The sequence below is a fragment of the Oncorhynchus mykiss genome, chromosome 28 (genome assembly GCF_057628025.1).
Source record: "Oncorhynchus mykiss isolate SJ-2025 chromosome 28, ASM5762802v1, whole genome shotgun sequence".
NCBI lineage: Eukaryota > Metazoa > Chordata > Actinopteri > Salmoniformes > Salmonidae > Oncorhynchus > Oncorhynchus mykiss.
Genome location: NC_143049.1, coordinates 11,260,113 through 11,284,905, shown reverse-complemented (window position 1 = coordinate 11,284,905; position 24,793 = coordinate 11,260,113). Strand labels below are relative to the sequence as shown.

Genomic DNA, 24,793 nt, shown 5'->3' with positions numbered 1-24,793 from the left:
ACCAGCCTCCTGTGTATCATAATGCAAATTCATAACATATTGAATGAATTGCAATTCATAACATATTATATGAATTGTAATTCGTAAAATATTATATGAATTGTAATTTGTATCATATTATATGAATTGTAATTGGTAATATATCATATGACATGGTTGATGGCCACCATATGAAACGCAATGTATAATACTAAATGGAGGGTTACAGATTTACGTTTACTACGTTACGTCTACCCCTGACTTCAGGTTGCAGCAGCCAGCCCAACCCATTCCCAGGTGAATTGGGACCGCAAGGCACTGAGGTAAGAAAGACAAAAAGGTGAGTTTCGTGTCTCGCACCCTCATCAAAAGAGAGGAACAACAAAGAAAGCGTTTTGACAAGTTTTGGACTGGGATCCCTCTTCACTGGATAGGGACCCTTTCCTGTCTGTAAGTCACTTCTAAAATAATCAAGTGTGCAGTGGTGTAAAGTACTTAAGTATAAATACCTTAAAGTACTACTTAAGTAGTTTTTTGGGGTAACTGTACTTTACTATTTATTTTTTGTACAACGTTTACTTTTACTGCACTACATTCCTAAATATATACATTTTACTCCAATACCGTTTCCCAGACACCCAAAAATTTTTGAATGCTCAGACAGGACAGCAATATGGTCTAATTTACACACCTACCAAGATAATGTGTTGTCATCCCCACTGCCTCTGATATGGCGGAATCATTAAACACAAATACTGAGTTTGTAAATTATGGCTGAGTGTTAGTTTGCCCCTCCGTCTGTCTGTAAAAAAAGAAAAATGAATTCATGCTGGCTGGTTTGCTTAATTAATATAAGTAATGTGATGTACAGCATTTACTTTAACTTGGAACTTTTACTCAAGTGTGAGAATTTAGTATTTTTTCGACCACTGTACTTAAGTACATTTAAAACCAGATATTTTTACTCAAGTAGGCTTGTATTATATTGGCAGACTCACTTCTACTTGAGTCATTTTCTATTAAGATATGTTTACTTTTATTTAAGTATGACAATTTAGTATATTTTCAACAACTGCAAATACTCTATAGTTTTATGCAAAGGACTGGCTTGTTTTTCAAAGCAAGATTAGGCTATTTGACAAGGTGTTTTATTATAAGAATGTGTTGCTTGTTGCTGTGGGTTGGAATGACTTAACACAATACAGATGTGCCTGGCTGGCAGGCAGGTGCTGTTGGTATGAAAAAGATGAGTGATGCTGAAATTCTAGGAGTTGCCTCCCACTGAGATATATATATATATATATATATATTACTGTTCAAAAGTTTGGGGTCACTTAGAAAAGTCATTTAAAAAAATAAAAATAAACACTTTTTTGTCCATTAAAATAACATCAAATTGATCAGAAATACAATGTAGACATTATTAATGTTGTAAATAACTATTGTAGCTGGAAACGGCTGATACATAGGCGTACAGAGCAAGCAACCATCAATCCTGTGTTCCAATGGCATGTTGTTTTAGCTAATCATAGCTAACCAAGTTTATCATTTTAAAAAGCTAATTGATCATTAGAAAACCCTTTTGCAATAATGTTAGGACAGCTGGAAACTGTTGTTCTGATTAAAGAAGCAATACAACTGGCCTTCTTTAGACTAGTTGAGTATCTGGAGCATCAGCATTTGTGGGTTTGATAACAGGCTCAAAATGGCCAGAAACAAAGAACTTTCTTCTGATACTCGTCAGTCTATTCTTGTTCTGAGAAATGAAGGCTATTCAATGCGAGAAATTGCCAAGAAACTGAACATCTCGTACAACGCTGTGTACTACTCCCTTCACAGAACAGCGCAAACTGGCTCTAACCAGAATAGAAAGAGGAGTGGTGGGCCCTGGTGCATAACTGAGCAAGAGGACAAGTACATGAGTGTCTAGTTAAGGAAACAGATGCCTCAAGTCCTCAACGTCATGACAGCTTCATTAAATACCTGCAAAACACCAGTCTCAACATCAACAGTGAAGAGGCTACTCCGAGATGTTGGCCTTCTAGGCAGAGTTGCAAAAAAAAGCCATATCTCAGACTGGCCAATAAAAAGAAAAGATTAAGATTGGCAAAAGAACATACACTGGACAGAGGAAGATTGGAAAAAAGTGTTATTGACAGACAAATCTAAGTTTGAGGTGTTTGGATCACAGAGAACATTTGTGAGACGCAGAAAAAAGGAAAAGATGCTGGAAGAGTGCTTGATGCCATTTGTCAAGCATGGTGGGGGCAATGTGATGGTCTGGGGGTGCTTTGGTAGTGGTAAATTGGGAGATTTGTACAGGGTAAAAGGGCTCTTGAAGAAGGAAGGCTATCACTCCATTTTGCAATGCCATGCCATACACAGTCGAAGGCACTTAATTGGAGCCAATTTTATCCTACAACAGGACAATGACCCAAAGCACAGCTCCAAACTATGCAATAACTATTTAGGAAAGAAGCAGACAGCTGGTATTCTGTCTATAATGGATGGAGTGGCCAGCACAGTCACCGGATCTCAACCTTATTGAGCCATTGTGGGAGCAGCTTGACCGTATGGTACGTAAGAAGTGCCCATCAAGCCAATCCAGTTTGTGGGAGGTGCTTCAGGAAGCGTGGGGAGAAATCTCTTCAGATTACTTCAACAAATTGACAACTAGAATGCCAAAGGTCTGCAAGGCTGTAATTGCTGCAAATGAAGGATTCCTTGACTAAAGCAAAGTTTGAAGGACACAATCATTATTTCAATTAAAAATCATTATTTATAACCTTGTCAACGTCTTGACTATATTTCCTATTCATTTTGCAACTCATTTCATGCATGTTTTCATGGAAAACAAGGACATTTCTAAGTGACCACAAACTTTATTTTTACTATTTTCTACATTGTAGAATAATAGTGAAGACATCAAAACTTTGAAATAACACATGTGGAATCATGTAGTAATCAAAAAAGTGTTAAACCAAATAAAAATATATTTTCTATTTGAGATTATTCAAAGTAGCCACCCTTTGCCTTGATGACAGCTTTGCACACTCTTGGCATTCTCTCAACCAGCTTCATGAGGTAGTCACCAGGAATGCATTTCAATTAACAAATGGCTGATACTGTATATATAGACACACTGAACAAAAATATAAATGCAACATGTAACAATTTCAAAGATTTTACTGAGTTACAGTTCATAGAAGGAAATCAGTCAATGGAAACAAATTAATTAGGCCCTAATTTATAAATGTCACATGACTGGGCAGGGGCACAGTCATGGGGGGTCATAGGCCCACCTACTCAGGAGCCAGGCCCACCCACACCCACTAGGGAGCCAGGCCCAGACAATCAGAACTAGTTTTTCTTCAGACGATCCCGCAGGTGAAGAAGCCGGATGTGGAGGTCCTGGGCTGGCGTGGTTACACATGGTCTGAGCTTGTGAGGCCAGTTGGATATACTGCCAAATCCTCTAAAATGACGTTGGAGATGGCTTATGGTAGAGAAATTAACATTCCATTATCTGACAACAGCTCTGGTGGACATTCCTGCAGTCAGCATGCCAATTGTACTTTCCCTCAAAACTTGAGACATCTGTGGCACAAAACTGCACATTTTAGAGTGTCCTTTTATTGTCCCCAACACAATGTGCACCCTTGTGATGATAAGTATGTTTAATCAGCTTCTTGATATGCCACACCTGTCAGGTAGATGAATTATTTTGACAAAGGATAAATACTCACTAACAGGGATGTAAACAAATGTGTACCAAAGTTTTGAGAGAATTAAGCTTTTTGTGCATATGGAAAATGTAAGGAATATTTTATTTCAGATCACGAAACATGGGACTAACACTTTACATGTTGCGTTTCATATACAGTAGGAGACAGAATTGGGTTTCACAGCATGACCTCTCTTGGAATTGTCTCCATATCGAGACGTTATACCACTTTGTGCAGCCACAGTCTGTATTTTGTATAGTTTCAATAGTCACTGATATTTTAAAACTTCTGCTACTGTTAGGGAAGAAGTGGTCTCCGTGGGTTTCCTCTGAACTAAATGAGCATTTGTAGACACTGTTTTCGGATTGACCGACAAGATAATGATCTTGGTTTAGTTGTCTGTTGTGAGATCTGAACGTCTTAAGCAAGCCCTATTCCCCTCCCTTTCCTTTTTGCTGCTTGCCCTGTACAATTTTACAAGCATATCACTGTGGTTTCCCAGAGGCAGGATGGAACAGTGCACGTTGAAGCCAGATGTGAAAAGAAATCAACAGAAACAGGTAAGAGCATACTACTACAGGAAAACAACTTATCTCTTATACAACACTTCTAAAACACTTCTACTTAAAAAAAACAAGATTATAATAACCTATCTGACCCTATAACACAAACCACCACATCAAAACTCTAATTGAATACATTACGAGACAAAACAAACACTGAAGACATTCTATAAACACAATTTCAGATGAATAAACCAAGAAAGAACATTAAGCTGAACATAGGCCTACTGTCAATACCGCATAGTTGAATACACTAACTCTTATCTCCTCTCTCGTTACGTCCCTCTCTCCGCAGCCTTTACCTCCACCGAAGCCTGCAAAGGAGGTATACTATAATATTTAAAAGCTTTAGATTACAGAGGACTCACCTTCCTCCTGAGTTATGTAATGTCATGTTTTAAACTTCTGTTCTGTTTGAGAAACCCTGCTGTAGGGTAGCACCATGGTGTAGGCGGAGGACAGCTACTTTTTGTCCTCCTCTGGGTACATTGACTTCAATACAAAACCAAGGAGGCTCGTGGTTCTCACCCCTTCCATATATTTACATTTGAATTAAGTCCTCCAACCTATCAGAGCTCTTGCAGCATGAACTGACATGTTGTCCACCCAATGACAGGATCTAGTACTAAAAGCATAAGCTAAAGCTAGCTAGCGCTGCAGTGCATAAAATGTGGTGAGTAGTTGACTCAAAGAGAAAGACAATAGTTGAACAGTTTTGAACAAATGTATTTCTTCAAAAATAAAGAAGCAATATTTTAATATTTTTTTCCACCCTCACTTTCTCTTATTTAGCTATCAAATGCAGCTAACGTTAGCTAGCTAGTTTAGACTACTCAAAAACCCGGTTCTAAACAGAGAGATGCTATTTATCTAGCTTGCTATGGCTATCCAACACTGGAACTCTTCCAAGTCAAGGTAAGCTTTTGGTTTCATTAATTTATTGCCACCAGAGCCCGCCAGTGTAACTGCTAAACTACTTGCTAACTGTACACTGTACTGCCTGATTGTAGCTGGTTTATTAACCCATTATTATTAGCTATTATTATTATTATTATTATTATTATTAGCTATGTTGTTGACTTAAAATTAGCTAATGACAATGACAACGATATAGGCTGTATGTAGCGTTTAGTGTTTATCATATGACGGTTTGGCATAGAAAGGGTTTTCCACTTGGTCACAGACAGCTGATGTTTTGTGCACTGAACTCCACAAGCGAAGGAAAAAGTTGAGGAGAGCGCATAGATGCGAGAAGGAATTATACAACGATCTGGCTGCTATGAAAGTGAACTGATTTTGCATGTGATCAGGGTGTATTCATTCCTCCGATTCTGTTGAAAAATGAAAGAAAGGGGATAAACGTACCTGAATGTGTCCAGTAGAAAATCTTTTGCTACTGTTGGACTAATGATTACGCCCTAGATCATCTAGATGCAGGCAAAATTGACACATTCAATACCGCTTTGCACAATGTCTGTCACATTGATTACTCAAATTTCTCTTGACCTGTGCACCTATGTTGCAAACGTTCATTCATAGGCTAGGTTGTAGCAACCTCATGATGGGTATAGGTCAAGTTCGAGTATTGTATAGTAAGTAGTAGGGATGTACGATATATCGGTGAACACATCAGAATCGGACGATATTAGCTAAAAACGCCAACATCGGTATCGGCCAATGTCTAGCTTAACGCCCGATGTGCAAAACCATGTCAAAGCTGACATACATACCTATATAACATGCCTAATGACTGCACGTAACATTTTGAGCTATATGTGCAACACAGCATTCCTAAACTAGCCCACAATGTCTGCTGTGTGGATCAAGCAATCAACAATTCAAGCTGTCATTTGAAAAAGCAACAATGTTTCAGCGAGACAACTCAAAGGCGAAATCCATTAAAGCCAAGATAATGAAATTCATTGCCCTTGACAATCAACCTTTCTCTGTTGTGGGTTATGTTGGCTTTCGCAGACTGGTCGAGCACCGGTTAACACAACCAGGTGCGCTATTTTTCCGATGTTGCCCAACCGGAGTTACACAGTAATTAGCATCACTGCTAATAGCTTCATTTGGAACGCAGATTGGGTCTTAGTGTGTCAAAAAAGATACAGAAGCACTGTCAAAGCTGTACATAAAAGTCAGCAAACACCGGCCACGACCGCAACTTCTGGGGTAGCTAGCTTTAGCTTGGTACCTAGCTAGCACCAATACAACCAGCATGAAGAGAATGACCAGAAACTGCAGTCATTTTCATTATTCTTAGCAATGATTTAGGATTATTTGTGAGTACGTATTAGCTAGGTTGCCACTTGTTGTTCGCCTATTGAAATTGAACTTCAGTTCACGAAAATAACTAGCCAGCTTAACCCTGTTGCCCAAAGCTACGTTATAAGCAGCCAACTAGCTTAATCTAGCTAGTTGAGGCTCAACCGGACTGGGTTATGTGTTGTGAAGCAAGCCATAATAAGGATTAGGCACACTAGTGGAATTTGCAGTTTGCCTTCAAAATAAAAGTATGTCATTGGCAGTGATGCAAACGAATACAAATAGTAGAATTATGCAATGCTTTTATTTTCAAGGCTAACCGCAAAGCCCACTTGTGGCCAATCCTTTTTGTGGCTAGTCTCACATAGATGGTTCCGACCACCATTAATAAACTATGAACTGTCGTATAAATTAGGGTTATTTTAGATGATGACACCTAGCTATAGCTACTGAAACAGATTATGTCGCTTTGCTATGTTTTTTGGGGGAGAACATTGTTTGCATCCATGAGCTAGCTAACTTTTTTTTATGACCAGCACTGTAAGTGTGCGAGACAACTTTACCAGCATCATAGCATACGTATAGATGAATCGTGACATATGAAATACGAGTGATAGTGTAATCAATGTGTAGTAACCACGTAAAAATGTATGAACGCGTTACATTATTATGTGACGTACGTTCATATTCAGGTCCTGATTGGTCAACACATTTATTTGACAAGTCAAATAGTGTTAAATAGTATATTTTTTGACACGCAAAGACCCAAACGGCATACCATAGAAATCGTGGTTGAGAATGAAACTGAACAAATGAACAAGGAAACGGTAAGTAAGTGAAATAAATAGGTTTTGATTATGTTTTACTGGCAATGGGGACACACGTAAATGCCTTCAAAATAATTGTTTGGTCAGTGTGGTGTGCGTGTGTGTAACGTTTATTTAACTAGGAAGTCAGTTAATTTACTTAATTAAGAACAAATTCTTATTTACAATGACGGCCTGCCCCGGCCAAACACGGACGACGTTGGGCCAATTGTGCGCCGCCCTATGGGACTCCCTATCACGGCTGGATGTGATACAGCCTGGATTCGAACCAGAGACTCTAGTGACGCCTCTTGCGCTTAGATGCAGTGCCTTAGACTTCTGCGTCCATGTGTGTGTGTGTTTTAACTATTTAACTGCACTAGAATGCTTAAAAGGCCACAATTGTGTTTTATATCAGTTATTTGTATCGTTTTTTTTGGCAAGGAAAATATCGGATATCAGTATCAGCCAAAAATGTCATAATGGTGCATCACTAGTAAGTAGCCTAAACATATCCATGTTACATTGAGCTGGGTGACTGGAATATGAATGACAGTCATCGAATATGCTGTAATATAAAAAATAATCATCCTCCCTCATCTTAAGGCACCGACTGCCACTGCTTGAATTCAGACATTGATTTATGTGGGATGTGTCTACCTCCTGGTTATATTTCATATATATATTATATTTCATTTAGGAAAGATATAACGTTTTTGACCTGACAAAGATTTTCCTCATCAGGAATGATGAGAAAAATAATTTGTCTGTGAGTGTTCAAATCAGTTGGATCGGGTATACAATTCAGCTGAAAATATAAGAACAGACTATTTTTGTCCGTCAGGCCAACAGGAACTTGATCCAGACAGAGACTAGAGGGAAACAAGCCAGAACTCCAGTGGTTCCATCCAGAGTTAGACCCACTGCAAAGGTAGGCCTATCAGCTCCCACCATAACCACCACACTACTGCATCCCTTACACACTTCTGGCATAAACTTGTACTGGCAGAGATGTTCCATAGAGAGACATGGCCTGTAAATCTCAATGTTTCATATCTCATTGAAATTGTATATTTTTCCGCGTGGGTACGCGGGTAATATCAGGAACCAAATGTTATGGCCAGAAACGGCAGTCGCAAGAGGACACAGGCAGAGCACATAAAGGTACATGCACACGCACAGATTTTGACAATGACATGTCATGTTCCTCTGCCTTAGTTTGAACCTTCTCAGGCCTTTAGTCTCAAACCACTGTCTCTTCATCAGGGCTCAACAGAAATGGACATTTCACCGATTAAGGCCTCTGATCCCCGAGAAGATGAGACCGACTTCAAGCAGGTATGTTCGGTGCTTCTGGTTTCATTGAAGAGAAATGTGTCATAGTATAAAACCATGTTTTTCACAGGTCTCTCTTATAAAATACATTTGATCTCAATTAGAATATTCTGTATAAATAAAGGTTGAATTACAAATGCTTCACTCTCTTTATCATGGATATCTTTTTTAGGACAAATTTGGGGGCCTTGGTGGAATGTTTCAGAAATTACAAAAAGAGCCAACCCCTACCTTTACAGTGAGTGGACACCTGTCAGTTAGTTGGCACACCAATCACCTATGTTTTCCTTATGATTGATCTTGTAGTTTCTCTTCTCTCTCAGAGCTACATGTCAGATAATGAGACGCCTGAAGAGCCCACCCCAGAAAAGGAGCAGACCTCTGAGAACACAAAGAAGAGGCTGAGTCAGTCCAAACAAGTGTGTGTGGGAGAGGAGAGCGATATCTATAGACTACTAAACATATGCGATTGCATTAGAGATACAATGAGAGACAAAGTTTGTTATTAAATAGTGGGCGATTTTCAACATGTATCACTCTTTCAGGACAAAGGAGGACTGATGAGAGGAATGTTCCAGAAAGCAACTAAAGACAAACTCTCTTCTCCTTCACTGACGGTAACATTTTCTTATTTTCTACTCTTGTTTATCTGTTGTTAACTTTGCTGTTTGTGTGCTCTACTACAACAATGATTTTGAAGCGCTTACAAGGTGTCATTGTTTTCATTGGTCCTAGGTCAGTACAGTAAGTAGTGATCCCAATGACAAACAAGAACAGACAGCTGAAAGCACTCCTGTATGTATCATGATAGGATGATACAAACAATCAAAAAAAATTCAAGCCTGGTTATTTTCTCATCCTGAAATATGCAAATAAGTCTAACTATATTCATGTATCTCCTCTATTGTTCTGGAGAAGGGGGGGTGGGGGGGGTTGTTCAGTGGAATCCAAAAGAAACCCCCCCAAAACTGCTGGAGAAGAGACACCTGCACACGTGTGTAGCATATGTAGATGCCCAATTGTGCACTAATCTTTTTTTGTACTGGAATACACATTTTCTGTTCCAGGACAATCTCTCAGTTCACAGTGAGCTTTTAACCAGCAACAACAGTCTCTCTGACAACAACAACATCAAAGTAAGCTGGTTTAAGGAAGTTAAACTCAAGCTAATTTGATCCCGCTGATAACTTCATGGTGGTGTTCTGTGTAAACGGTCCCTCTGTGTGTTTCAGGAGAAGGGAGGCATCTTCAGTGGAATGTTCAAGAAGTCTACCAAACCTGTGGAAGAACCACCTCAAACAGAAGAGGTAAAGTAATACGGTATACTATTTACCTGTTGTAAATATGATGTATAAGTTTTCTGTTCTATTGACAAATCTGCAATCACAACACTTAAACTCTTAATGGCAAATTTATGTTGCCATTAAATTTGATTTAATATCAAGCAAATAGATTAATAATTGATTTGTTCACGTATTGTCACTGTGCAGGTAACATAATTTTATGAAAAAAATTATACCCAAACTCTCTTCAGCCCAGCTTAAACAAAAAAAGGGAATCAGGTGCTCAACTGAAGGACTTGAAAATCCCCAAAACATTCCTTACCCCGGGACACGTCAACTGGTGACTATCCAGGACAATAAAGAAAAATGATCACTCAGTTTTTGCATAAATCTGATAGATTAATTGCCGGGACAAACAAACAATAGGCTTTACGTTTCTGCATGGATCACCTTCATCAGAGCATAACATCATTTCCTCTTTGTGTTGCCTGTCATTGTCATACAGGACCAGCAGTCGCTACACAGTGAGCTCTCAGCCAGCAATGACAGTCTCTCTGACACCAACAACCCTAAGGTGAGGCAGAGTTGAGTACTATTCATGTGCTCAGTAAGAGGGTTATGACTAAAGTATTACGGAGATTATCATAGAAATAGTTGACAACCTGATTATGTTCTGATGCCATTAGGCAAAAGGAGGACTTTTCAGTGGAATCCTCAAAAAATCCCCCAAAGCTCCTCGAGAGGGCACACTTGCAGAGGTGAGCGTTCTGGAGATCAACACGTGACTCAAAATATTATTTCCGACCTACTTGTAAATATGCTGACTTGTATCAAAAATGTACCCCATAGCAAATGTTATTATGCATTCTCACTGGCTGAGCAGATATATCTTGATCTGTTTCTCAACCAGGCATTACACGGTGAACATTCAGGCAGCAATGACAGTCTTTCTAAAAACAACAGTAAAGTGAGTAAGGTTTGACAGTTCTTCACATCTGCTGAAGTGTTCTTCACAAATAGCTTCCATTGTTTATTGGAAACGATTGGGTTCCAGGAGAAAGGAGGCATATTCAGTGGAATGTTCATAAAATCCCCCAAGCCTGCTGCTGATGCTTCTCAACCTGAGGTAATATAGCGAAGTCAAGTGTTTGGCTTGGACCAGTCTTACATTTTCTATTTGTTCAGCTTATTCTATGCGTACACAGTTACGTAAGCGGAGTCTGCTCACATTACAACACACTTGTGAGTCCAAAACAACAATGTGTGTACAAAACAAATGAACTAAACTAGAAGGGGTATCTTAAATTGGAGCACTGTTGTTTAAGTAACTCTTCCCCGTCATGTCTCAGGACAAGGGGTCATTACAGGGTGAGCTCTCAGCCAGCAATGACAGTCTGGCTGACAACAGCAACCCTAAGGTGAGGCAGAGTTACTGCATTTAGAATTTGAGAAAACCACTTATTCAAATGGGAATTCAAATGACACTGTCTTCTTCTATCAGGGAAAAAAGGGGCTATTCAGTGGAATCCTTAAAAAGACCCCCAAATCATCTGGAGATGAAACACCTGCGCAGGTGAGATCAAACACGTCTGTTTGCTTCAGTTACTTACTGTAAGAGTTTGTTCATTTTCTAACTACAGAACTGTGTTCTGTTCCAGGACAATCTTGCAACATGCAGTGAGCTCTCAGTCAGCAACAACAGCCTTTCTGATACCAACAACACCACGGTGAGGAGGTTTGGTGGAGTATTATCTTCAGACAAACACTATGTATCCAGATAACATTATATGTCAACACAGTAAAACTAAAAAAAAATCTAATCTAAACAGTATTTTTGTATTTCAGGAGAAAGGAAGTTTATTCAGTGGAATGTTCAAGAAATCTCCTATTCCTGCCGATGAAGGCTCTCAACAAGAAGAGGTATCTAGAGATGACGATATTGGCTCTTAATTTGACGTGGACTCATGATATTTATAAGTCTATTATTATTAACCGTCGTTAATTGTTCTAGTAACACTTAATTGCCTCAGAGGACAAGCGGTCATTACCAAGTGAGCTCTCAGCCAGTAATGACAGTCTCTCTGACAACAACACTATAGAGGTGAATAGATGTCCAGATACCTGGAGCAGGATATTACTACTATCACTTGTGTGTTTCAGGAGAGAGGTCAATTCAGTGGAATGTTCCGAAAATCACCTAAACCTGCCGATGAAGGCTGTCAACCAGAAGAGGTACATTAGGTCTTAATTTGACCATGACTAGTCGGTCATGTTTATAACTTTTGGTGAGTGTCATAGTAACACTGGATTGTCTCATAGGACAAGCGGTCATTACACAGTGAGCTCTCAGCCAGTAATGACAGTCTCTTTGACAACAGCAACCCTAAGGTGAGACTGAACTCCGCTAACTTGATCTCCAGGTGACATGATTTCAGTTGCTCTTTCTAAACTGCATCTGTGTGTTTCAGGGTAAAGGTATATTTAGTGGAATGTTCAAAAAGGCTCCTAAAACAGCTGAAGCCTCGCAACCAGAAGAGGTAAACATGTTAGTCCTAAGAATCATTTCTATTCAGTCTCTATGGTATATACAGTGCATTCAGGAAAGTATTCAGACCCCTTCCCCTTTTCCACATTTTGTTACGTTACAGCCTTATTCTAAAATAGATTCTTTAAAAATTAATCGTCATCAATTTATACACAATACCCCGTAATGACAAAGCGAAAACAGGCGTTTGACATTTTTGCAAATGTATTCAAAATAAAAAACAGAAATACCTTATTTACATAAGTATTCAGACCCTTTGCTATGAGACTCAAAATTGAGATCAGGGGGATCATTGTTTCCATTGATCATCCTTGAGATGTTTCTACAACTAGATTGGAGTCCACCTGTGGTAAATTCAAATGACTGGACATGATTTGGAAAGGCACACACCTCTCTATATAAGGTTCCACAGTTGACAGTGCATGCCAGAGCAAAAACCAAGCCATGAGGTCGAAGGAATTATCCGTAGAGCTCCGAGACAGGATTGTGTCGAGGCACAGATTTGGGGAAGATTACCAAAACATTTCTGCAGCATTGAAGGTCCTCAAGAACACAGTAGCCTCCATCATTCTTAAAAATTGATCAAATTTGGAATCACCAAGACTCTTCCTAGAGCTGGTCACCCGGCCAAACTGAGCAATCAGGGGAGAAGGACCTTGGTCAGGGAGGTGACCAAGAACCCAATGGTCACTCAGACAGAGCTACAGAGTTCCTATGTGGAGATGGGAGAACCTTCCAGAAGGTCAACCATCTCTGCAGCACTCCACCAATCACGGCTTTATGGTAGAGTATCCAGACGGAAGCCACTCCTCAGTAAAAGGCACATGACAGCCTGCTTCGAGTTTACCAAAAATACACAAAGGTATCTCAGACCATGAAAAACAAGATTATCTGGTCTGATGAAACCAAGATTGAAATCTTTGGTCTAAATGCCAAGCGTCACGTCTGGAGGAAACCTGGCACCATCCCTACGGTGAAGAATGTTGGTGGCAGCATCATGCTGTGGGGATGTTTTTCAGTTGCAGGCATTAGTAGACTTGCCAGGATTGAAGGAAAAGTGAATGGAGCAAAGTGCAGAGAGATCCTTGATGAAAACCTGCTCCAGCGCGCTCAGGACCTCAGACTGGTGGCGAAGGTTCACCTTCCAACAGGACAACGACCTTAGGCACACAGCCAAGACAAAGCAGGAGTGGCTTCGGGACAAGTCTCTGAATGCCCTTGAGTGACCCAGCCAGAGCCCGGACTTGAACCCAATCAAACTTCTCTGGAGAGACCTGAAAATAGCTGTGCAGCGACGCTCCCCATCCAACCTGACAGAGCTTGAGAGGATCTGCAGAGAAGAATGGGAGAAACTCCCCAAATACAGGTGTGCCAAGCTTGTAGTGTCATATTGAAGAGGACTCCAACCTGACAGAGCTTGAGAGATATGTTATTGATTTATTTAGCCTTTATTTAACTAGGCAAGCCAGTTAAGAACGGCCTACCCCGGCGAAGCCCTAACCCGGACAACGCTGGGCCAGTTGTGCGCCGCTCTATGGGACTCCCAATTGCGGCTGGTTGTGATACAGCCTGGAATTGAATCAGGTCTGTAGTGACGCCTGTAGCACTGAGATGCAGTGGGACTCCCACTCGGGAGCTCTGCAGAGAAGAATGGGAGAAACTCCCCAAATAGGATACACATGGTACTTGCAGTTTCCTTCTCGACGAGGCTACAACAATAAAAAATAATAAAACGTACGATTATGAACATGAAGTAAATGGCTCAGTAGATCATAATAAACATTTTAGCATATGTATAATACAGGGATGCACAATTTATAGTACAATATTTACACATGTATCAGGGAACGGGGGATTGGGGGGCAAGTGTGTAAATTGTGCAATATTAGCAATAGTACATAAGAGTCTGGTAGCAGCAGTTGTGATGTGTGTGTGTAGCATGAATGTATATGTGTGCGTGAGTGAGTGCATGTGTGCGGAGAGTCAGTACAGGTGATCAGTCATTTTGAAGTATTCAACAGTCTGATGGCTTGTAGATAGAAACAGTTTCTGAGCCTGTTGGTACCAGACCTCATGCTCCGATACCGTCTGCTCGAGTGAACAGCTCATGGCTGCGGGACTTCCTCAGGCACCATTTCAAGTAGATGTCCTGGATGGATGGGAGCACAGTCCCAGTGATGCACTGGGCCGTCTTCAACAGGGCCTTGCGGTAGGGCCTTGCGGTCGTGGATGGGGTACCAGGCCGTGATGCAACCGGTCAGGACGCTCTCGATGGTGCAGCGGTACTATTTGGGAGGACCCGGGGTGGCATGCCAAATTTATTCAGCCGCCTTAGGAAGTAGACACGTTGTCGCGCCCTCTTGACAAGTGTGGTGATGTTGTTGATCCATGTCAAGTCCTCGGTGATGTGAACGCAGAGGATCTTAAACTGCTGACTCGCTCTACTGCAGTCCCGTTGATGTGGATCGGAGCGTGTTCCCCCTCCTCTGCTTCAACTCCTTTGTTTTGCTGACATTGAGGGAGAGGTTGTTGTCCTGGCACCACAATGCCAGTTCACCTACCTCCTCCCTATAGACTGACTCATGGTTTTTGGTTATCAGGCCTACAACGGTGGTGTCGTCAGAAAACTTGATGATGGAGTTGGTGTTGTGTAAAAACAAGGGCTGAGGACACACCACTGGGGGACCCCTGTGTTAAGAGTCAGTGTGAAGAATATGTTGTTGCCGATCCTCACAGCCTGTGGTCTGCCTGTCAGGAAGTAGAGGATCCAGTTGCAGAGGATGGTGTCCAGAACCAGGGCTCTGAGCTTGGACGGAACAATAGTGTCAAATGCTGAACAGTAGTCAATGAACAGCATTCTCACATAGGTGTTCCTCTTGTCCAGATGTGTTAGAGTTGTGTGAATGGCGATGGAAATGTCATCTTCCGTGGCTCTGTTGGAGCGGTAGGCAAATTGGAGTGGATCCAGTGTGGCTGGCATGTTGGCATTGATGTGGGCAATGACTAGCGTCTCAAAGCACTTCATGGTGACAGGGGTGAGTGCGACGGGGCGACAGTCATTTATTTGGGCATGTTGTAGTGGGCAGTAATATTTCACATGTATCTATATGATATTATAAATACCTCCCAATCGACTCGTAATATGACTACGCAATTATACTATTAAAATGTTTATCTGACTCCTGGGCCACCATTTACTGTAGTGGGCGGTAATATTTGATATTTGAAATACAGTATATGACATACATGACATGCGACTCGTAATAATACTAAGCAATTGGCCCATTCAAATGTTTATCTGACTGCATAAAGATTAGCAATATGCAAGAGACAATGGTTGAGTTACAGCAATACGCAATGAAGAAACGTCTGAGAACAGAATTCTAAATACAAGTGTATTGTAGCTTAAGTTACACGACATTAACAAGCATTACTAGGCATTATTCTAAGCATGGTCAGAGAGAGAGAGAAATCATAACCTGAACGGCCATGCCCCAAAAGTCCACGGGGTGGAGAGAGAAAAAATAGTGAGTCTCACCACAGCAGTTCAGGATTTTTAAAAAAGGAACATTTTATAAGCATCTAAGTTATTTAGATTCAAAAACTGAGTTGTTGACCAATAGAATTACTGTAAAGTTCATCTCCAATCAGATATCAGACCTACATGATGTAACGTCTGTATCTCAGAGGTGACACAATGGAGGGTTGGGAGAGATAATACAGACAATGCTGAATTCCTAAGACAACACAGGAAATGATTGCATACAGTTGATAAGAAGAGTCACTTTGGATGCTGCCCTACAATGTGTCCTTGGTTTTCTTGGTTGCTGGAATGATGAGGGTATCCTTGAAGCAAGTGGGGACTACAGCCTGGGACAAGGACAGGTTGAAGATGTCTGATCAGTGAACACACTAGCCTCATTTATACCTGGTGCTAACATGCTGCCTTTGTCCTCATCTTATCCACATTCTGATAGTGTACATCGCATCTACACGTCAGTACAATATGTCTTTTATCTGTCCACAGTGTCATTATTGTGACCAAATATCCTGGTCCCTGCCTATATGCCAATTGTTTGACAGATATTCTTTCAAAATAATATTTATTTTAAGACATTGATGCTTTAAGTCAATGGCATCACCTGTCCATGATTTTAGAGGGCGGGATAATGAGGATTTAAATAGTTTCACTGTCCAGACCTGCCTACACTTCTAAGATATCCAAATAGAATGTGTGTCTGACTACCTCTGGAGGTGGGTAGAAAGATCTGATCACAATGAGTCTTTTTATCGTCTACACTTGCCCTAAAATGTGGACACAATCTAAATGTGGAGAAGATCAGAACAAAGGACGTATGTTAGAACCAGGTATAAATGGGGCTTCTGAGGACATGGCCAGGAATTTTTGTTGGGGAATGTCCAGATTGTTATTGTGGGTACAACATCCTCAACACATTACCTAATGAAGCCTGTGACTGACTGTGTATATTTGTCAGTGTTGATGGATGAGTTCTGGTTGGATGAATCTTTGAACATATTCCAATCAATATTCTCAAAACACTCCTGCAGCATTGAGTCTGCCTCTTCTGTCCAGGCCCTCACTATTCTCTGTGTTAGTGGCTCCCTCTTGAGTTTCTGCTTGTAGGAACAGAGAGACGTGATCTGATTGGCCGAAGTGGGGCTGGGGGACGGTTTTGTATGCATCGCAGATGTTTGTGTACACATGGTCCAGCACATTGTTTCCTCTCATCAAATCAAATTATATTGGTCACATACACATATTTAGCTAATGTTATTGCGGGTGTAGCGAAATGCTTGTGTTCCTAGCTCCAACAGTGCAGTAGTATCTAACAATTCACAACTATACACACAAATCTAAAAGTAAAAGAATGGAATTAAGAAATATATAAATATTAGATTGAGCAATGTCAGAGAGGCACCTTTATTGACCTCGCCCTCTGGATGGCAGCGGGGTAAACAGGCCGTGGCTTGGGTGGTTGATGTTCTTGATGATCTTCTTGGCCTTCCTGTGACATCGGGTGCTGTAGATGTCCTGGAGGGCAGGTAGTTTGCCCCCGGTGATGCATTGGGCAGACCACACCATCCTCTGGAGAGCCCTTCGGTTGTGGGCGGTGCAGTTGCCGTACCAGGCGGTGATTTCCCACAAAAGCTACTGGCTTTCTGTGGCTTTACACTGCACAGTACTACTCAATTCCTAATTTTATTATGCTTTTGGTTTGGCCCGGTCCTCAGAGGCCATGGTTTGTGAAGGGGAAAAAAGTTGAGTAACACTTGAAAGGGAAATGAAGCAATAGCTTCTCTGTAACAAATAAAGAAGTACAGTCATATTTAACATGGTAAATTCACATAAAGTATATAGAAAATTATGTTTTTCAAATGGAGAAAGTTTCTATTGCAAGGTGATGAGATGTGTATCTCAAGTGTGAACTGTTTCTCAAAACTAGTGATAATTGGTAATGGTCATATTGGGCTCAATTTGGTGAGTTCAAAGACAACTTTGGTAGTATTACAAACTTTGAAACAACTGGTTTCTAGTAGGCTACATAATTAGAAAAGGCCTGTTTCTCTGAACCTCAGGCAGTAGGCTCGAGAACACCGTTCCCTCACCAGTCAAAGGCAGACAGACTCTGACCAGCAGCAGCAACCTATCCTCCTTATTTACAGTGCATTCGGAAAGTATTCAGACCCCTTCACTTTTTCCACATTTTGTTACGTTAACAGCAATATTCTAAAATGGATGAAAAAAAATAATATCCTCAATCTACACACAATACCCCATAATGACAACCTGAAGAGGTTTTTAGAAATATTAGCAAATAAAACAGATTTAGGGGTTTCCAAATGCACCAAGATTGAATTGTTTGGCCTGAATGCCAAGCGTCACGTCTGGAGGAGACCAGGCACCCTTCATCACCTGGCCAGTCAGGATCAAGGGAAAGATGAATGAAGCAAAGTACAGAGAGATCCTTGATGAAAACCTGCTCCAGCGCGTTCAGGACCTAAGACTGGGGGCGAAGGTTCACCTTCCAACAGGACAATGACCCTAAGCACCCAGCCAAGACGATGCAGGAGTGGCTTCAGGACAAGTCTCTGAATGTCCTTGGGTGGCCCAGCCAGGGCCGGGCTTGAACCCAATCAAACTTCTCTGGAGAGACCTGAAAATAGCTGTGCAGTGACGCTCCCCATCCAACCTGACAGAGCTTGAGAGTATCTGCTGAGAAGAATGGGAGAAACTCCCCAAATACAGGTGTGCCAAGCTTTGTAGTGTAATATTGAAGAGGACTCAAGGCTGTAATCGCTGCCAAAAGTGCTTCAACAAACTACTGAGTAAAGGGTCTGAATACTTAAGTAAATGTGATACGTTTATATATATATATACACACATTTGCTAAAAAGAATCTAAAAACCTGTTTCTGCTTTGTCATTATGGGGTATTATGTGTAGATTGATGAGGGGGGGAAAAAAACAATTTTATACATTTTTGTCCATGGCAGGCATTGTTGTTACACATTGGGAGAGAGAGTCAGCTTTGGCAGTGCCTCTTTGACACAGAGAAGAGTCTGGGAAGTTACCTGTCTTGAAGCCTGACTGGTTAGGGTCAAGAAGATCATTCTGAGAGAGATAACGAGAAAGTTAATCAGAGGCAGCACACAAGTGTTTTTGGAAAGAAAAGAAAGATGAGTCGGGAGTGTTGGTTTCTTGAGGAGGGGGAAACTCTGGCCATTTTGAAGTCAGAGGGGGGACAGCCAGTCGTCAGGGATGAGTTGATGAGGGAAGTGAGAAGGTCTCCAGAGATGGTCTGGAGAGGGGATGGGGTCGAGCGGGCAGGTTGTTGGGCGGCCAGACCTCACTAGTCGCAGGATGTCACCTGAAGAGAGAGGGGAGAAAGAGGTCTCTGCTTCAAGATATCGCTGCTTCATTCACATTGAAGGCTTACTGTGCTTTTGTTTTGAATTCAGGATTCAGATTTGGGAACAGACTGTAATGACAACCTCTCAGAAAGCAAGGTAATCTACCCTGAAAGGGTTGTCTCTGTTGTCTGGAACTTCTAGTGACGGTTAGTGTTAGTTTATTAACTCCCTCTGTATCTGATGTAGGAAAAAACTGGGATTTTGGGACTCACTGGGATTTTCAAAAGGTCTCCAAGACCATCGCCAAAGCCATCCCCACGCTTCACTGTTGATAAGGTAGTAAAGTTGTCACTCTCTGGTGTTCTTTGTAACGGTATCAATGTACAATCAAACAAATGTTTATAGTAACCCTGTGCTCTAAATATGTCAGGACCCTCTTACTGAGTACAAGGAACTCTCTGCCAGCAATGACAGCCTCTCAGACTTCACCACAATTAAGGTAATATTTTGTATACTTACATTTACGTATAAATACATTTGATTTCATATAATTATGTTTTAGAAAATGACTATTTTTGTTGTAGGAAAATCTCTCTGCACAAAGAGAACTCTCAGCCAGCAATGGTAGTTTTTCCGACACTACAACCACCAGCAAAGTGAGTCTTGCACCTTATTTTACCTACACCTGCCTTTATCATCACTTTGTTAACCCACCAATGTGCCTTGTATGTTTACTGAGTATGTATTTTTGACACAGGAGAAAAAAGGAGGGTTTGCAGGAATCTTCAGGAGAACTCCAAAACCTTTAGAGCAACAGGTAATGACAGTCATGTAACATGAGCATTAGCATGTAGCATTAGCAACTGTAGCCAACTGATACATGTTACTATGCAGTTTACACCCAGAACAGAAAACAATGTAGCCAACTGATACATGTTACTATGCAGTTTACACCCAGAACAGAAAACAATGTAGCCAACTGATACATGTTACTATGCAGTTTACACCCAGAACAGAAAACAATGTACACAACATGTCATGTTTACACGTCTTATCTTTCTCTCTCTATTAGGACAGTATGGACACAACATGTCATGTTTACACGTCCTATCTTTCTCTCTCTATTAGGACAGTATGGACACAACATGTCATGTTTACACGTCCTATCTTTCTCTCTCTATTAGGACAGTATGGACACAACATGTCATGTTTACACGTCCTATCTTTCTCTCTCTATTAGGACAGTATGGACACAGAGCCACTTGTGAGAGGTAGTCAGCTGAAGCGCCGGAGGACAATCAAGAAGAAGAGACGGGTGAGTGATCAGTTATTTAGGTGAATCGACCCATGATTGACCTAAGATTTCAGAGATTTCACTCACGTCGCTACTCAATACAATTACTTGTCTGGTCCCAGTTGGTTTTGAGGCCATACTTTTGTTATGTACTATGAATGATTTTGTTATTTTCATGTTGAATATTAAATCAAAGTTGCTTCTCAGGTTGTGTCATTCCAAGTGAAAAGAACTCTCCCGACGATTCCAAAACGTACTGCTGCTCGGGTATTGCTATTTCTTCTTACGTTCCTCAACCCCTCCAACTCAGTCCATCACTTAATGCCCCTCTATGTAACATAGTTTGTAATACAGTAGTAGTAAAATACTTGCTGTGGTTTTCTGATTTCTCCCTCAGGACTCTGATAAGGAGCCTATCATTGAGGAGGCTGTGGAGCTGCAAGGGCTGGCCCCACTGCAGGTCAGCTATAGAACATGTGTATCATGCACACTGGTGCTTTATATGTTGCCTGTGTCCAGTGGTCTGATGTGTGTCTGTCTGTTCCAGGAGAACACAGTGGAGATCCAGCCTGTGGAAATGGCAGCATACCCCACTGATGGAGTCAACCTTTTGGAGTCTGAAGAGGTATCTGTGTGTCTGTCTGTCTCTCGGTATCTGTCACTCATTCACACTCTCTGATTTGGAGATGACTCTGACATGTTTTCTCATTGTTGTTTCTTTTTCAGGAGAGTGACGGCCTGTTGGACTGGTGGAGATCAGTCGAAGGTGTGTTTCCACCTCAAACTATTTCTGTATGTCTGTGCGTGCATTTAAGTGGCTGAGGGAATATTTATGTGCTGGTGAATGTATGTGTTGAAGTGTGACGACTCTTGTGTTGTGGGTTACCAGGTTGGGAGCAATGGAATGAAACATCCCATTTCCAAGAGGATGAAGCAGATATGTGAGTCATTCATCTCTCTGTGCCTTACATTCAAGTTCAAAACGTTATTGTCCATCTTCTGTTGACATGGAAAGTTCATTTTAAAACGCCTCTGTCCCTCCCTCTTTCCCTCCCTCAGGGCGGTGGAGCAGGTGGCTGACCGTGTGTTCATGGCGGCTCGGCTGTTTGTGCGTCTCTTCAACCAGCGGGGAGCGTCACTGCAGGGCCGTATCCTGGAGCTGCTGGCCCAGGCCGACGCTGCCGACCAGTTCCACAAGAGGACGGTGACGGCCGCTGTAGGGGGTGGCGTGGCCAGCGTGTGTGGCAGTGTGGCCACCATCACCGGCCTCATCCTTGCCCCCTTCACCTTCGGAGCCTCCATCATCGTCACCGCTGTAGGCATCTCCGTGGCGACCGCTGGAAGCATTGCCTCGGCAACGGCCAACATCACTGATACAGTGCACTCCAACATGGACTGTAAGAAAGTGGAGAAGATGATTCAGGGCTACCAGGAGGAGATCAAGGACATCAGGGAGTGTATGGAGTTTGTACAGGTGGGTTACTGTTCTTTCTCTCTCGCTTACTCACTAACGGGCACACGCATGCATATTCACATCCTGTATAGACATACACACTCCTCCCCCTCTGTCCCTCACGTGTCCTTTCTCTCTGTGTGTCTGCAGGAAGGTATGGAAGCTCTGCAGGAGGGGAACTTTGAAAAGTACACTGAGAGTGCAACCAAGAAGGCTCTGAACCACAACATTAAGCACGTGATGAAGGAGGGGGGGCGGGCCGGAAAGAAACTGATGATCAACACAGACAAGCTCATCAGCACCGTGCAGGTTCTAGGCGTAGCAGGGGGGGCCGCCAAAGCAGTTAAGGCCATCAGCGTTACCACGGGCGTCATGTCCGCTCTCTTCCTCGCACTTGACGTCTTCTTCCTCGCCAAGGATTCCCATGAGCTGCGCAAGGGCGCCAAGACAAAGTTTGCCTCCGAGATCCGAGAGATGTGCAAGGACCTGCAGGACGGGCTACTGGAGCTGAACAAGGTGAAAACCCAGCTGCAGAAAACCATGGATGGGATCGAGCTGGAAGAGTACGAGGAGGAGGAGGAAGTGGAGGTGGAAGTGGATGATGACCTGGAGTCAGACCCAGTTAAACTCGCTCAGCTGGAGCAAGAGCTGGACCAGTTAGAGGAGAAGTTGGACAAGAAGGTCCAGGAGGAACAGAAATGGAATAAAAGCAAGGAGGCGGCAGCTAAGAGTGAGGAAAGGGAAATGAAGGAGGAGAAGAATAGTACAAAGAAGGATAGTAATAAAGTGGAGGGAAAGAAGGCGAGACCTAAAAGTAAAACAATCGAGTTGGGTGAGACTGAGAAAGTGGAGATGGAGAAAGAGCGGACGACTGAGAGGGGAGACACTAGTGGTAGTGTGAAAGGTGATACTAGCAGCGTTCAGAATAAAAAAGGGTCAGAGAAAGGGAAAAAGAAAGATAAAGGAATGGAGAGTAGAAACACCAATGAAAAAGGAAATGTTGAGGGCAAAAAAGAGAAAGGAAATGATAGAGGCAGTACGAATGAGGAGGGTGAAGAAAAGGCAAGAGAGACTGAAAAACAAAGAGGTAGAGGCAAGAAAAATGAGCTGGCTGATACAAAGAAAGGGATTTCAAATGAAAATGTAGAGTCTGAAAGGGGGAAGAGTGAAAGATTGAAGGAACAAAAAGTAGCTGGATGGGAGACTAAGATGAGGGTGAGGGAAACTTCAGAAAGAGGAAACGCAAGCAGACATAGCAGCAAGACTGACAATGAGCAAATCCCGAAGAGGAGCCCAAGGGAGAGAGGCAGTAGAGATGAAATACCAGCGATTGCTCCAGGGAGAAGACGCAGTAAAGATCTGAAGTGTGGGAGCATAACTGAAACGGGTGAGATGGAGAGAACGAGTAAGACTGAAAGGGGTGGGGTAGAGAGGGGGGTTAGGAACTGGAGAGCAGAGATGGATAGGGGAAGTCAAGATAAGCACAGTGTTGACTTAAAGGGAGACTCAGAGAGGGGGAAGACAAAAGAGGAATCTGAGGTGAAAAGAACGAGTGGGGTTGAGAGAGGGACAGCTAAAGGGACCTCTAAGGAGGCAGGAGTGATGGAGAGAATGTCCAGGAGGGAAAACAAAGACAGGGAGTTGGGGTGTAAGAGGGAAAGAGCTGAGGAAAAGCGTGGGAGTAAGATTGAGAAAATGCAAAGAAAATTTGAAAGTGGTAGGGAGGGAGGCATCAGAAATGAAGATGAGGTTCATCAGAGTAAAAGGGACAGGAAGGAGGGTGATGTTGAAAGGAAAAGGGAAGATGGTGATGCTGAGCAGAAGCCTCTCCGCCAAGGCGCTCATCCACACTCCAAAGACATCTGCCAATTTTACATCTGATGCATTATTAACTGAGTACTTAAAGAAGTATTCTAAAAGGGATTAACCTAGTGTTTGGTTTTATATTATTTACTTGGAGACAAATTGAGACAAAGACAGTCATTGTGTTTTAAATATTTGATAGAGCAATGGAACTCAAATGTGCCTTTTTATACACATTTTTCATGACAAAGAGATTTTTTAAACTGTAAAGATTGTTGTATGAAAATTAATTTCTCGTGGACAGACATACATCAACAATTGTCTGGAAGGAATGGGATGTATGGAATAACAAGCAGCAGAAGTTCCGGTTTTGGTTTTTTTTGTCACTGGTTATTTGGACAAGTCACAATTTCGCAGGTGTTAGCATGTTTAGAATTTCGGAAGTGAAGTGGACATTCGGCCATAACTTTCAAATAGGGTGGAGCTCCTTGTTCCGCTCCTCATTCTAGCATCTCATGTATGGACCTAGAATTTAATCGAGCACCTGACCAAATGCTGGGGACTTTAGTTATCGGTTAACCAACATTATATGAACAAATCGCTGTCCAAAAGCTGGTAGCAATTCATATAGATGTCAATGAACTCCATAGGAAGAGTCGCACTGACTCAAAGCACTTTATAGAGCAATGGCTGCTGCTCATTGGGCCGATTCTGACCTGAAATAAGCGCACATAAATGGAACGTAATTACTTTTTTAATGCACTTTTCTCTCTATGCGTATTCTGACCTAAACTTAAGCAAGAGAAAAGCATGCTATTCACCCGCTATTTGTTCGGGGTGGAGATCTAATAAAATGGAGGTGTGGCA

General features: G+C 41.9%; 1 protein-coding gene across 5 annotated transcripts; it reads left to right on the top strand.

Annotated features, from left to right (window-relative positions):
- Positions 1-276: 276 nt before the first annotated feature.
- Positions 277-24,793, top strand: LOC110508496 (uncharacterized). Of its 5 annotated transcripts, none has more exons than XM_090225335.1 (35): positions 277-429; positions 4,207-4,264; positions 4,563-4,592; positions 8,186-8,272; positions 8,446-8,505; positions 8,608-8,679; positions 8,849-8,914; positions 9,000-9,095; positions 9,222-9,293; positions 9,744-9,812; positions 9,909-9,983; positions 10,465-10,533; positions 10,646-10,717; positions 10,870-10,926; positions 11,014-11,085; positions 11,309-11,377; positions 11,461-11,532; positions 11,618-11,686; positions 11,805-11,879; positions 12,120-12,191; positions 12,279-12,347; positions 12,428-12,496; positions 19,485-19,532; positions 19,623-19,712; positions 19,807-19,875; positions 19,961-20,032; positions 20,134-20,193; positions 20,617-20,691; positions 20,878-20,937; positions 21,068-21,130; positions 21,218-21,295; positions 21,397-21,436; positions 21,560-21,611; positions 21,730-22,144; positions 22,274-24,793. In XM_090225335.1, the coding sequence occupies exons 2-35, from the start codon at positions 4,214-4,216 to the stop codon at positions 24,002-24,004; spliced, it is 4,296 nt and encodes a 1,431-aa protein (XP_090081461.1). In that variant the 5' UTR covers positions 277-429; positions 4,207-4,213; the 3' UTR covers positions 24,005-24,793. The 5 variants fall into 5 exon arrangements, with proteins under 5 accessions (XP_090081461.1, XP_090081462.1, XP_090081463.1 ...); XM_090225336.1 differs by having other exon boundaries at positions 292-429; positions 4,186-4,264; XM_090225337.1 differs by lacking the exon at positions 19,485-19,532 and having other exon boundaries at positions 292-429.